Genomic DNA, 12,720 nt, shown 5'->3' with positions numbered 1-12,720 from the left:
GTCAGTGGTTTTATAAAGCACGCGTAATGCATCGAGAAGAACGTTCAGGGAAGGTCGCCAATGGTGTCTTTCATTATCAGCGATCGTCATGCCTGGGGATCACGGGATATCCTGAAAGAATTTTAAAGGGCAAAAATATGTTTTGCAGGATCATTCTATAGTAACTGCCACGTCGACGCTCGCTCACAGCTGTCCCACGTTTACCCATTGACACGCATGAGTCATAAATGTACTTCTCTGTTGACTGAGTCATTATCAATGATCTCAGAGGTTTGATTTGCTCTCAAGTTTCGTTTGCTCTCGCGAACATCTTTGAACGACGGAAGCTGCATCTTTAAATATATTGCACGTGAAGAGCCGAACGTACCGGTACGTCAAGTACGTCCAATACATGTATGGTACTTACGTTATGACTTGGGAATACCGACTTTCAACTGGAAAGCGGGTATACAGAGCATTCGACACTGGGCCAACACTGCCGAGCGTCCCGTGGGAGTGTCCCGGACTTGCAGCCATTCGGTGGCGTCATCTGAATCAGCGGATCCGATCTTGACAGTTAATAGGCCCTTCACTGCCACTACAACAGATATCTGTCGCGTTTTTATGTGTACTTATGTTTTTATATTCGCAGCGGATCTTCAGAGCTACTAGTAATCTCCTTTCCCAAAGCACTAGAAGCATAGCGCGGGAAGGACGATAGACAAAGACGAGACAAGATTAGCGCTTGTCCTGTCTAGTCTTCTTTGTCTGTCGTCCGTCCCGCGCTATGCTTCTAGTGTAACTATGTATTACCAACCAGCCCAAGCCTATACTCTTCTGATTCCCAAAGCAGCCAGAGGGTAGAGTTTTTGAAAACTTTTCTATCCTTCTTTCAATGAAGTGCATTTGAATCTTTATTACGAAGCAAATATGCAAGCAGTACAAGCTGTTTTCTAGCTTTGCATTCAGTGTGGCACTACCCCCCCCCCCCCCCCCCCCTGCTGGACCCATGGAAACTTAATGCAGACTGCCCTCCTAAACCTAGAAAGCTCGTAACGTCCGAAGTGCCAGAGAAGGGCTACACAGGGTGCCCCAACTATCATGTATCAATAATAAAAAATATGCAAATGCCACGTGTATACATATATAGCTGAACAGAACCAGGGTAGTGTTGTGTGCAGTCGCTTGGAGGTACTCAGTGTAATTCTTTTTCGTATTCCGCCTAATTACAAGATTAGTCATAATCATTTGTCATCTTTGCAAATATTACAATTACATGAAAAATGTAAATGAAAAAAGAACTGTAGAACATGAAAAACTCGCGATACAGGTTTTTGTTGCTTATTACGTGCTACATAAAAGTGTTTCTTCCTAGCGCGAAAGAAGCCTGCGAATAGACGCAAAATTGCCGCACGACTGATCGCTCAAAGCAATTTGCGTGTATTCGGTCCACCGGGTGACACTGTTGAGTAAGTAAATCAAGGATAACCGATAAGTTGTGCTTGTCATCTTTCTAAATACGCTTGGCCCATTGAAAAAAAAAGAGAAACGGCCATATTGTGGGAATTTATAAGCTATTCTTTGTCATCTGTACATGATCATCATCATGTGGGGTTCATATGGGGTTCTTTTGCATCAGCGTTTGTGGGGCTGGCTCTCGAGTGTGATCCGTGCTGTGGGCTTGGTCGGTTCGCCGCATCTTTGACGCGGAATAAACGTCGTGATAACTGCTGCGTCATAACATATATATATATATATATATATATATATATATATATATATATATATATATATATATATATATATATATATATATATATATATGGATATACATGGGCAGGGACAACAGCTAACGTCGGCCTCGTTTAAGCCCATAACCACAACTGCCACCTAAGAGGAGGGCATTGTTCTTACCATCGCTTCTAGACCCCACCAAGAACATGTCACCGTGATCTCTGATCCACGAGCTGATTGCGCAACTTCATCCAAGGCCAGCTCTCCGCTGCCGCCGAACCGCATCATTCGCCGAGCTACCGTCATTAGCTGCCGTCATTAGCAACATCGTATGGACCGCAGACCACGTGTCTCTTGGCGTCAAGCAGCGAACCCTCGTTATCGCCCGAGCCTATGTCACACGTGCGCCGAATTGAGAAGTGGATGCAGCCTGTGAGCGTTGTTGTGCATAAACCACGACAATGCGTGATAGTAACCTTGTAATAATAATAATAATAATATTTGGGGTTTTACGTGCCAAAACCACTTTCTGATTATGAGGCACGCCGTAGTGGAGGACTCCGGAAATTTTGACCACCAGGGGTTCTTTAACGTGCACCTAAATCTAAGCACACGGGTGTTTTCGCATTTCGCCCCCATCGAAATGCAGCCGCCATGGCCGGGATTCGATCCCGCGACCTCGTGCTCCGCAGCCCAACACCATAGCCACTGAGCAACCACGGCGGGTAACCTTGTAATAACCAACAGATCATAAAACATGCTATAGGTTGAGTTTCATACCTTAAAATTGTGATTTTTTCCGTCAGCTCATTTGTATAGATAACGTTTATACTTCCTCCTACATTAAATTTTATATTGCCTAGCATTTGACTGTTTCTTATTGTCGAAATGTACTCTCCTTGGAGAAAAATAGAGGTGAAGGAGCTGCTCTAATTCGCCTTGATTTAAAACTGCGTTTGGGCATTACAGAGCTAAAGTTGGGACCTGTGTGGTGCATTAACATAAACGTTGCATAAGAGTACACATCGCATAGGATGGCTGTAAAGGCTGTTTTGTGTTGTAGATTGCATTATTGTGCTCGATGCGGCACTAAAAATCGTGATGCGCTTTGTATTTAATTTTATGGCAATGACTCCACCGCTTCACTAAAGCCTTGCTCTCCATTAGTTCCACCACTTGCATTCCACCTGAATCACTTTCCTATTTCTTCTTGTATTACCATGCGCCCGCGTCGTGGATAATCTCCCGTTGTGGGCATTAAGAATACTAAATTCGTGGCCGCCGCTGGGATGCGGCTCTCAAAAGTTCGGAGCTGGAAGACCAGCTCTGGGCCGTCCGGCAAGCCGAAGATGCCACCCGAGTTCACTTCGAGCCGCTACCTGAGGCCACCACAATCAAAACTGCAGACAGACAGACAAAGAACTTTTAATTACGAGGTCCTGAGAAGCTTTGCCCTAGGGCAGAGCTGCGGGCCGCTCCCTCGTGGGGACTGGTAGGCCGAGCCTAACCACCGCATCGTGGGCTCTCTGGACAGCCCAGGTTTGACGTGACAGTTCTGAGCTCTGGATGGTAGAGCTCCATCCTACCTGCAGAACCATGCTTTTTAATAAAGTTTATTTTCTTCTTCATCTTCTTCGTGGCCAAAACACGATATGATGGTGAGGCACGCTGCAGAGGGGGGAATGCGGATTTATTTTAACCCCACGTAATTCGTGGAAGTGCAACTGATGCAACGCACACGGGTGTTTCTTTCTCACTCTCTCTCTGTCAGTCTTTGCATTTTTCGCTGTCCGGCTTAGCAGCGCGAAGCCAAAGCGCCACCGCGGCAAATAACCTGTTGTGGGTGCGTGGAGATGTTTGGAATAATCATCAGCAGCAGAAGCGCCGCTCGCGAGTTTCGCGTGCGGCCCGTGGCACGCGGACGTCCCATTCGGCCCTCGTCCCAAGCGGAAGGCCAGGAAAGGCGCCATGGCTGCGATCAACATAGTCGCTCTGCTGTTCATAATCGCGTACTACTTTGCAGTCATTATCGTGGGCGTCTGGGGACGCCGCAAGGCGCCCCCGACGCAGATCCAATCGACCGGCCCGCTTGGGTCCCGCATATCCAGGCGGAATATTGACGAGGACGAGAGGGATAACGTCCTGCTCAGGCTGTTCGTTGCCAATCGGGAGTTGCCGCGGGTGCTCGGCGTCGCCTCTATGATCGGTGAGTGAAATGTCTACAGCGCGCGTTAATGGCCTGCGAGATGGCGCGCGCTGGCCGTCGCGTGCAAATGTCGGAGGCTTTGACTGATTACAGATTTTTCAGCTAGTTGGGTCGGGTCATATTCTTGCATGTGCTTACGTATCCTACGTGTGCTTGACATGTTTATTGATGTGTCAATTATATGAACACTCCAGGCTCATTTCTACCGTAGGCGTCGCATGAGGTTCCGCATGAAATCCAAGGGTGTTAAAATAGACACCCTGCGCCGTACGTTGTACGTGAGAGTGAAAGCTTGGGTGGGTGATCCGGTAATCGCGGCTCAATCTTGAGCACGCCACGAAGGAAAGCGACAAGAAAGCGCGCCGTATTCCTGTAGTGTCGTAGGGCGACACTAGGTTCCCTTAGTTGCGTAACAAAGCCCATAAGGAGATGGCACCACTGTTGCCCGTATAGATATATCAGTGCCCGCATGAATAAAGGGTCTTGCGTCTGGTGTGATATGGGTTAACATCCGTGTCGCTCTTCCGTGGATCGCACTGCTGGCCAACACTACAATTTGGCGACGAAGATGGGATCCGTTGCACTTTCGCCGCCGCCGCTATTTTTCGCCACCCCGGGCACTCCAGCCATTCCATGGCCTCGCTGGATACGCCTCTTCGAGAATTTTCTTCTCGCGTCGGGAGCCGCCGACCTGCCTGCGCCCCGCCGCCGAGCTCTTTTACTACACTGCTTGGGGCCGGAAGGACAACGCACTTTCGATGCACTCCAATCGCCAACGGCGCCGAACGTAAGCTGCTTCAGCCGCTGATCGAGCGGACGCCGCGCTCTCCGAGCAAGACGCCACAGCGACGAGTTCCCCAGACGCATACGACGTGGCCCGCGAGACGCTGGCTCGACATTTCGCCGACACGCGCAACGTTCGGCTTGAACGCAACCACTTCCGCGAACGCCGTCAGCTACACGGTGAGTCCACAGGGAAAGATGGTGAGTCCATCTCTGACTTCGCCCTCGCGCTTCGAGAAACTGGCTGCCTCTTGCAATTTCGGCGAGCAAGCAAACGAAAACATGTGCGAGCGGTTCATCACCGGCGTTGCATCTCCGCAGTTACGTTCACGGTTGTTATTGGAAGGAGACGCACTGAGTTTCGACCGTGCCGTTGAAATTGCGCTACTTCGTGAGCGAGCTCAGCTTGAGTCTGAAGCCTTTGCTAACCCCATTCAGCGCATCATACAACAGCCACGCCAACGTGACGCTTTTGGAATGACGAGACAAGGTAACCGGCGTTTCAGCGACAATGACACGCGCGTCCCTAGTCAAGCCCGCGTTCGTCATGCTCTCCCGCCAACTTAAGGCACGGCCTCCGCCGTTGTAACTGGTCGTGGGAGGCGCGACTCGCGGAAGTGGAATTGGGAAGCCAACTGGCGACCCTTGACCAGGCCCGGCGAGCCGCTGTAACCAGTGGGGCCCTGGAGGAGGGGCTCCACCCACCATGACCAAACAGTCTCTACTACAATAAACGTTTACTCTCTCTCTCTCTCTCCGTACAGCGGAATTTCAGATGTCTGCGGTAATTGCGGCACAGCAGGTTGCGAGCCGTCTGTGTGCCCCGCTCGCGGTAAGACCTGCTTCGCATGCGGCCGCCGTGGTCACTTCATGCAAGTCTGCCGTAGCGGCCGCAGCGCGCGAGGACGACTCCCGGCTCACGTCCGCGAAGTAGTTTCTGAACAGGACACGTCAGACGCCATCAGCATTCTCACTGTTTACGAAGATAAGCCCACGGGTGTCTACATTGAAGTGGCAGTCACGCCAATCAACTCCAAATCGCAACCGCGCGTCGTGAAGTTCTTGGTCGACACTGGATCCGCTGTGTCAATTATACGGGAACAAGAATTACGAAGCGTGTTCGAAGACAGAATACAATTGACCAGCTCTAAACTTACTTTGTTGGACTTCCAACGCAGGAAGATTCCTGTGCTGGGACAATTTAAAGCCGGAATCTCATACAAGGAAAAAACGGCCGTTATAGCAATTCATGTCGCACCCGGAGGGACTTCTCTTCTTGGTCTGGACGCTGTGCAAGCTCTAGAACTAAATATTGTGGGTGCACAGCTACGTTGCCTGCACACGGCTGACGAAGAAGGTTCAGATGCCATGCTGAAAGGAGCAGCTAAAACTGCCAGGAACAGCAGAGTCCGCTAAGTCTACCAAAGTTCGGTATGCCAGCTTTGATATGGGCAAAATTTTGCCATTTGTTCTCACCAGGCCTTGGACTTGCCAAGGGTATTGAGCACAAGGTCAAGATTCGTCAGCCTCTCCAGTCGTGCAGAAGTTGAGACGTTTGCCACTTTCTCTGCGCAAGCCGGTTAGCGACCAGCTTGAGCGTCTTCTTTCTGATGTCATTGAAAGGGTTAACACTTTCGAGTGGGTTTCTCCTATCGTTGCAGTCCGCAAGAAGGACGACAGTATCCGCCTCTGCGTTGACTTGAGAGAGCCTAACAAAGTGATTGTAGTCGACAGATTTCCCTTGCCCCAGACGGAAGAGCTGCTACACTCTCTGAGTGGATCACGCTACTTTTCAAAGCTCGATTTAGCTTCTGATATATTACCAGGTGCTGTTTCACCCAGATAGCAGACACCTCACTACTTTTATTACGCACGATGGCCCTTTTCGTTTCAAAAGGGTGTGCTTCGGACTGGCATCAGCCCCAGCTGCGTTTCAACAACTCATGACAACGGTCCTGCGAGGCTGCAGAGGGGTACTGTGCTACCTAGGCGACGTCATTATCTTTGGCAGGACTGAAAAAGCCATTGAGAAATCTGGAGCAAGTTCTTCAACGCATCTCTGAAGCTGGACTTAAGCTCAATGAGAAATGCGTGTTTAATGCATCGGAGATACCATTTCTTGGGCATCGCGTCAGCTCGGAAGAAATAGCTCCCCTGCAAGCCAAGGTTGATGCCATTGTTCACGCTGCCGCCTCCACAGACACAAGCATGCTGCGTTCATTTTTGGGCTTGGTTGAGTACTATGCTAAGTTTATTCCGCACCTGGCTGAAGAGGTAGAACCTATGCATAGGTTGCTTCGTAAGGTTGTACATTTTGAATGGGATGACGCTGCCGAAAAGAGCTTTGCAAGGGTAAAGAAGCTCCTAGCATCGCACAAGATACTGCGAATGTTCGACCGGACGCTCCCTGATATTGTGGCCGCAGATGCGTCTGCTTATGGCCTGGGAGCAGTTGTACAACAGGCTCATGGCCCACAGAGTCTAACTGTTGCATTCCAATCCCTCACTCTGACAGAAACGGAGCGGAAGTACTCAGCGGGAGAGCGGGAGGCCCTGGCGTGTCTATTGGCGTGCGAGAAATGGCACATTTATCTCTGGGGACGACCATTCACGTTGGTACCGGACCATCAGGCCCTAGTATCTCTACTTTCGACACAAAGCACAGGACAGCGACCACTTCGCATCACAAGGTGGACCGCTCATTTGGTTACAATTTCACAGTTCAGTACAGACGTGGAGAATACAACAAGGTAGCAGACGCTTTGTCCCGGCTACCTGTTCCAGACACAGAAGATAGCCTTCAGATTGAAGAGGAAGTTGTTTCTCTGGTCACATATTCAGTTCATGTCAATGACCTTCGACTTGCTACAGCCGAGGATGGCAAACTCCAGGAGGTTGCTCATCTTGTTCAGACATCATGGCCAGCGAAGAAATGTTTGACTGCTGAACTCACTCCTTACTATGAGGTCCGGGAGGAATTGTCAGTAGCAGATGGTCTGCTTATGCGCTCGGAGCGTATTGTGGTTCCAGCCAAGCTCACTGCTACGTTTATTCAGCTTGCCCATGAATCGCACCAGGAATTGTGAAGATCAAGCAACGTCTTCGTGAAAAGTACTGGTGGCCAGGTCTGGACAAACAAGTAGAAACTGCCGTCCGAAGCTGCACGGTGTGTCAGTCGGCAGACAAAAGGGCTAAAATCTATCCCACTCCACTACAGCCAGTGGCCCTTCCAGATAAACCTTGGAGCAAGATAGCTGTTGATCTTGTGGGCCCATTTGCCGAAATTTCATTTTTCTTGTTTCAAACGGCTCCGTGACTTTGTAAATGCATAATTTTCAACAAAGTAATGTGCAATAATTAAATAACTTTACAGAAGTTGTCCAACGGCAGGATTCGAACACAGGATCTCTATAGCACAGAAGCCCGATATTGAAACCATTGCGTCACTGATGCATGCATCGGCAAGTGGCATAGAACGCCCCTATAAATTTTTCGCGGGCAGGCCAGCACGTTCACGCGCTTGGGGCATTTCGATTCGGCCCCCTTGACAAGCTGAAGCGCTGCAATCAGTAGTGATCGTACGTGTTCGCAGATTATTCGGCACTTACAAAAGTATAAGTGGCTCTATAATTTACGACAGTGAAAGGAGATAAAGCGTACTAAACAAATCGACAAGAACGTCTGAGTCCACAAGTACGAATATCATACAAATCAATGTATTCCTATGATGGTTGAATGATTTCATCGCCAGAGTAACCTCTAGTAACTTTTATAGAAAACTCTATGGCCGCACACACCGCAACCCAGACCAAAAGGGAGCATCTGGTGTCTTGAGTAGCTGGGCGGCTGACGCTCGCGTTAGAAGGCTATAAGATATCTGATCTATTCACGACTTCAAATAAATGCTCGTCCCCTAGCGGCCGCGCCAAGAACCAGCCGATGTAGGTTAAGCCGCAGGTTCTGACATCACAGTGTGCGCTGCAACGTTGCCTCGTATACGGGGTAAGCACTGACGTCATCAAGGTCGCCATATTGTTGTACAGCGAGCACGGTGAAAGCCTGCGTGTTATCTCAATCCGCTTATCTCCAAAAGCGCTGTAGAAGCTGTGAAAAGTACAACAAAATGGTGTGCGGTGACGTCACTTGAATACTCGCTATAGACTTGCCGTATAGGCTCCATACACAGTAACTCTAGCCTCGTAGTTCGCAAATCCCCGTCATGCCGCTGTGCACAATCCCGAAAAATGCAAAGAATGTCGAAAGAACGTTGCTGTGCGCCATTATGGGCGTTTATTGCGCTGAAAACAAGCAATTCATCATTTTATATTTACCCGAAAGTAGCAGACGATGCACAATGGAGAGCGACATGGATAAGAAACGTGCCCATTGGTAAAAGGGGACTGACACCATGGTGGTTTGTTCGAAACACTTCAATCAGGACTACTTCTTTTCTCCGGGCGTGTACACCATTGTTGTCTTTTTATATATTTTAAGTACGTTGATGGCGTTTCAAATCGCCGAGTGTACTTAGTGATTAGTGACGTACGGTTAAGCTTCACTTGGTTTGGATGTAGTTTAGTTTTCTGCTTCGCCCGTGAGAGTAAGCATTCATGGCCATAGAAAATTATTAAACAGCTATACGAAGTAAAGCTAGTCATTTTCTAAGCTGCATAAATTGCTGTAAAAAATCGCTAACGAAACAAGCCTTCAAGTGCAGAGGCAAAGACGAGCACATCTAATTAGATGGCCGCGGACACTCACGCTGGCGTGATAAGGAGCGGCAGCAGAGGCGAGCGAATTGTCCTTCGCGCTGTCTCTCGCTTCTACGCGAACCTGGCGCGCAAGATATCTTCTACTTTTCTACCTTGGCATACATATACCAAAATACAACATACAAAATACAACAATACAACAATACAAAATGGCAACGCCGACGGCGAAAATTCACCGGGACCACCCATATAATTGCTATCGCAATATTATAATTGGTGAATATCTTCTATTAGGTACCTGAGCATTGTGACTTCGTGTGCAGATGACTCGTGCCTTTACAGAACTCCATCTAAGGATGTAAAACAGAGGCGTCGCCAGGCGATGTAAAGAATATGAAAAATCTAAAACGAGAAACTTGATACGTATATACAGTGCACTATGTTTTGTAAAGTGTTTCTTTCGCCAGAACTTAACCTTCTGATAGATGTCAACCCTTTTCTAATTAACATCCTTGCTTTTACAGCAACCTGGGTTGGAGGTGGTTATCTGAACGGCACCGCCGAGGCAGTCTACAGGTACGGCATCGTGAACTGCCAAGCTCCGCTTGGCTACGCGATGAGCCTGGTTCTTGGTAAGTTCATGACGGTCATCCTGCTCCTGTGAATAGGGGACGCGCTGCACAGCTGCTGTAATGTTGTGCTTACACTCTTTTACCTCGTCACTGCCCACACTCTTAGGCAAATTTACGCCCTTTGGGGTGTACATCTGCCACACAACGATAGCCGTCATCTGCCTTGGAGCGTTTCCTTTCTTTAATGCTGCGAGCCCGGTACTTTTCAGTAACGAACGGCATGCGCGCTATGAGCATAACATAGCATTCCCGACAGGAAAGTAGCGGGCGCGGCGTTTTCAAGAAAGGAAACGCATCAAGGCAGATGACGATTGTTGCTGTGTGGCAGATATACACCCCAAAGGATGCAAACTTTTTTCAGAGTGTATGTGAAACAATCACACCGCCAGGTAGGCAGGACCGTAGGGAACGTCCACCTTCCAGAAGCACTAGGGTTCAAAGTTGATGTGAATGTTATGTTGTAAGTTGTCGAGGCAAGCAAGAAACGTTTAGAGTATTGGCGGGAAAGAAAAGCAGTGAAGAGATGAACCGGCGTCGTTGTACGCATAGGTGAGTTTACAATATAAATAGAAGCGTAGACTGCTGGGCCAGTTGGTGCATCAGGCAGCGTCGCTGAGCGGAAAAAAAAATGGGCGGGAAGAAACGGAGTGGACAGGCTAGACGCTCACTGAAAACTGAAGTTTTATGAAAGGTTTTCCAGGAAGAGGAGTGCCGCACATGAGCAGTCAAAAGGCAGCTACAAAGCTCATGCATAATCACATACGAAAATTATAAAATATGCTGTCGCCCGAGGAGATACCTGATTTCTTTATCCGTCAAAGCAACTTACAGACGTGGCAGATTGTGGGTATATCTGGCCCGCCTCAATAATTCCTCTCGCCAGTCTGTCATTAGACTTGTTTAAAATGGTTGTATTTCTATATAGCGTAGTGCAGCCGCAATTATCGATGTGTGCAGGTAGACGCATACCACCCGCAACAGCCTTTAAAGCCGCCGAGTACTCCCTGAGTCGGTCGTTTATACATCGACCCGTTTGGCCAATGTAGAATTTACCGCAGCGGAACGGAACGGAACCAAGCAGTCGTTGAGATGGTCTGGCAACCATGTATCGCCGATTTTCCAAGAGACAAGGAAAGAAATAAGCTTGGAGGGATCACTATAACATGACGCATCCGGCCTTGGCAAGCTAACTATCCGCGGCACCATTCTGTTCGCTTTTTTTTCTCGCATTGTTGGCCCAGCATGGGACATCTGAGACTGCGTATTGTCCAAGAGGGTTTGGTTCCCGCTAGTTTTTAATCGATGCTCACTTGTTTGGCACGAGACCTTCTTTCTCGCGTTTGCCCGATCGTTGTGCGCATGTGTGAGTAGTGCGAGAAACATGCGGGGAATCCTTCTGCTCGAAACCTGCCTTTCCCTAGGTACTACAGTACAACAGACGATAACCCTAGCCAAGCTACAGTACACGGATTCGGATGAGTACTAGCTCTCCAGAATAACCTAGCTCTCCGTTCTGCTTTCGTGACGCCTCGTCAAAACGTTCGGATCTTGTCTAGAAACGGCTCCTGCGTTTGAGTTCTTCGCATAATCTTTTTTTATTTTAATTTTTAATGCTTCTTCATGCATTGGTATGGCAATATTAATTATATATTGGTACAGAGTCTAGGCGCGCCTAGGGCTAATAGCTACGTGTGCTCTGTGTTCTTGCCGCTTAGCGAGAATCATCACGAAGGTAATTCGCGCGCTACCGAAATTCTGACGGTGATTGTCCGCGGTCTTCGAGTGAGATGCGTACATGTTTATCCGAGCGCGCGTGATCGACACAATGGTTTTTAATATAGTTGGTAAATGAATGCTTACAACACAACTCTTTCTTGGGCGAGTTGGTGTTTGCTGAACAACATTTTATTGTAGCGTAAAAAAAAAAACCGGAAAATAACGATTCTAAGTGACACGGAATAGTTCTCTTGCTTTCTCTTCTAACTGTCGTTTACAATGGTTACAAGTTTAAACGGCCGATAAAAATACTACCGTTACTTCGTATAGCTGTCCATTAATTTCTCTATTTCAATCGACGCTCCACCTGTTTGGGGAAACTGCGACTTTTCAATTAATTTCCCTCTTTCACTTATACAGTGCCTTGTTTATTTTTCCTATGTTTTACCACCATGGCTGACGCTGAGGCTTCCTGCGCGTACCGTGCATTGCGTGCACGTTAGAAAACGCCAGGCGGTCAAAATTTATCCGGAGTCATCCCACGCTAAGGTGTGCGTCATAGTCGAATCGTGGTTATGGCGACGTAAAACCGCAGAATTTTTTAAAAATTCATGTCCAGTTTAAGATTACGTGCCGCATAGACCAGAATGTGTTACTTGTGAGTATTGTGAGTGAGTGTTACTTGTGAGCGACGCCCTCTCTTTGTCTGCGCAGGCGGCACTTTCTTCGCGACCAAGATGCGGCTGACAGACTCGCTGACCATGCTGGACCCGTTCCAGACGCACTACGGCCGCTGGTCGGGGCTGATGTTCTGCGTGCCGGCCGTGCTGGGCGAGTTATGCTGGACGGCTGCCATACTAGCGGCTCTGGGCAAGTGCCGCGCGCAGTCGTCGCGGTTATTTAACGACTGTGGCATACCGCTGTTGAGAGAGTAGGAGGTTACAGCTTAACTTCCTGG

General features: G+C 48.6%; 1 protein-coding gene across 2 annotated transcripts in view; it reads left to right on the top strand.

Moving 5' to 3' along the window:
* The first annotated feature begins 3,390 nt into the window (after positions 1-3,390).
* The window catches only part of LOC135904643 (high-affinity choline transporter 1-like), a 34,826-nt gene continuing 25,496 nt past the window's right edge, over positions 3,391-12,720 (top strand). The window contains exons 1-3 of one of the 2 annotated variants that reach the window (XM_065435508.1): positions 3,391-3,919; positions 9,939-10,046; positions 12,477-12,632. In XM_065435508.1, the coding sequence (XP_065291580.1) occupies positions 3,682-3,919; positions 9,939-10,046; positions 12,477-12,632 (502 nt within the window). In that variant the 5' untranslated portion in view covers positions 3,391-3,681. Of the gene's footprint in view, positions 3,920-4,005; positions 4,883-9,938; positions 10,047-12,476; positions 12,633-12,720 lie in introns of those variants that run through there. The other variant, XM_070534048.1, reaches the window with a different exon arrangement.

Source organism: Dermacentor albipictus, chromosome 2 (genome assembly GCF_038994185.2).
Source record: "Dermacentor albipictus isolate Rhodes 1998 colony chromosome 2, USDA_Dalb.pri_finalv2, whole genome shotgun sequence".
Taxonomy (NCBI): domain Eukaryota; kingdom Metazoa; phylum Arthropoda; class Arachnida; order Ixodida; family Ixodidae; genus Dermacentor; species Dermacentor albipictus.
The sequence above is the reverse complement of the archived record's forward strand: the minus strand, read 5'-3'. Positions and strand labels throughout refer to the sequence as shown.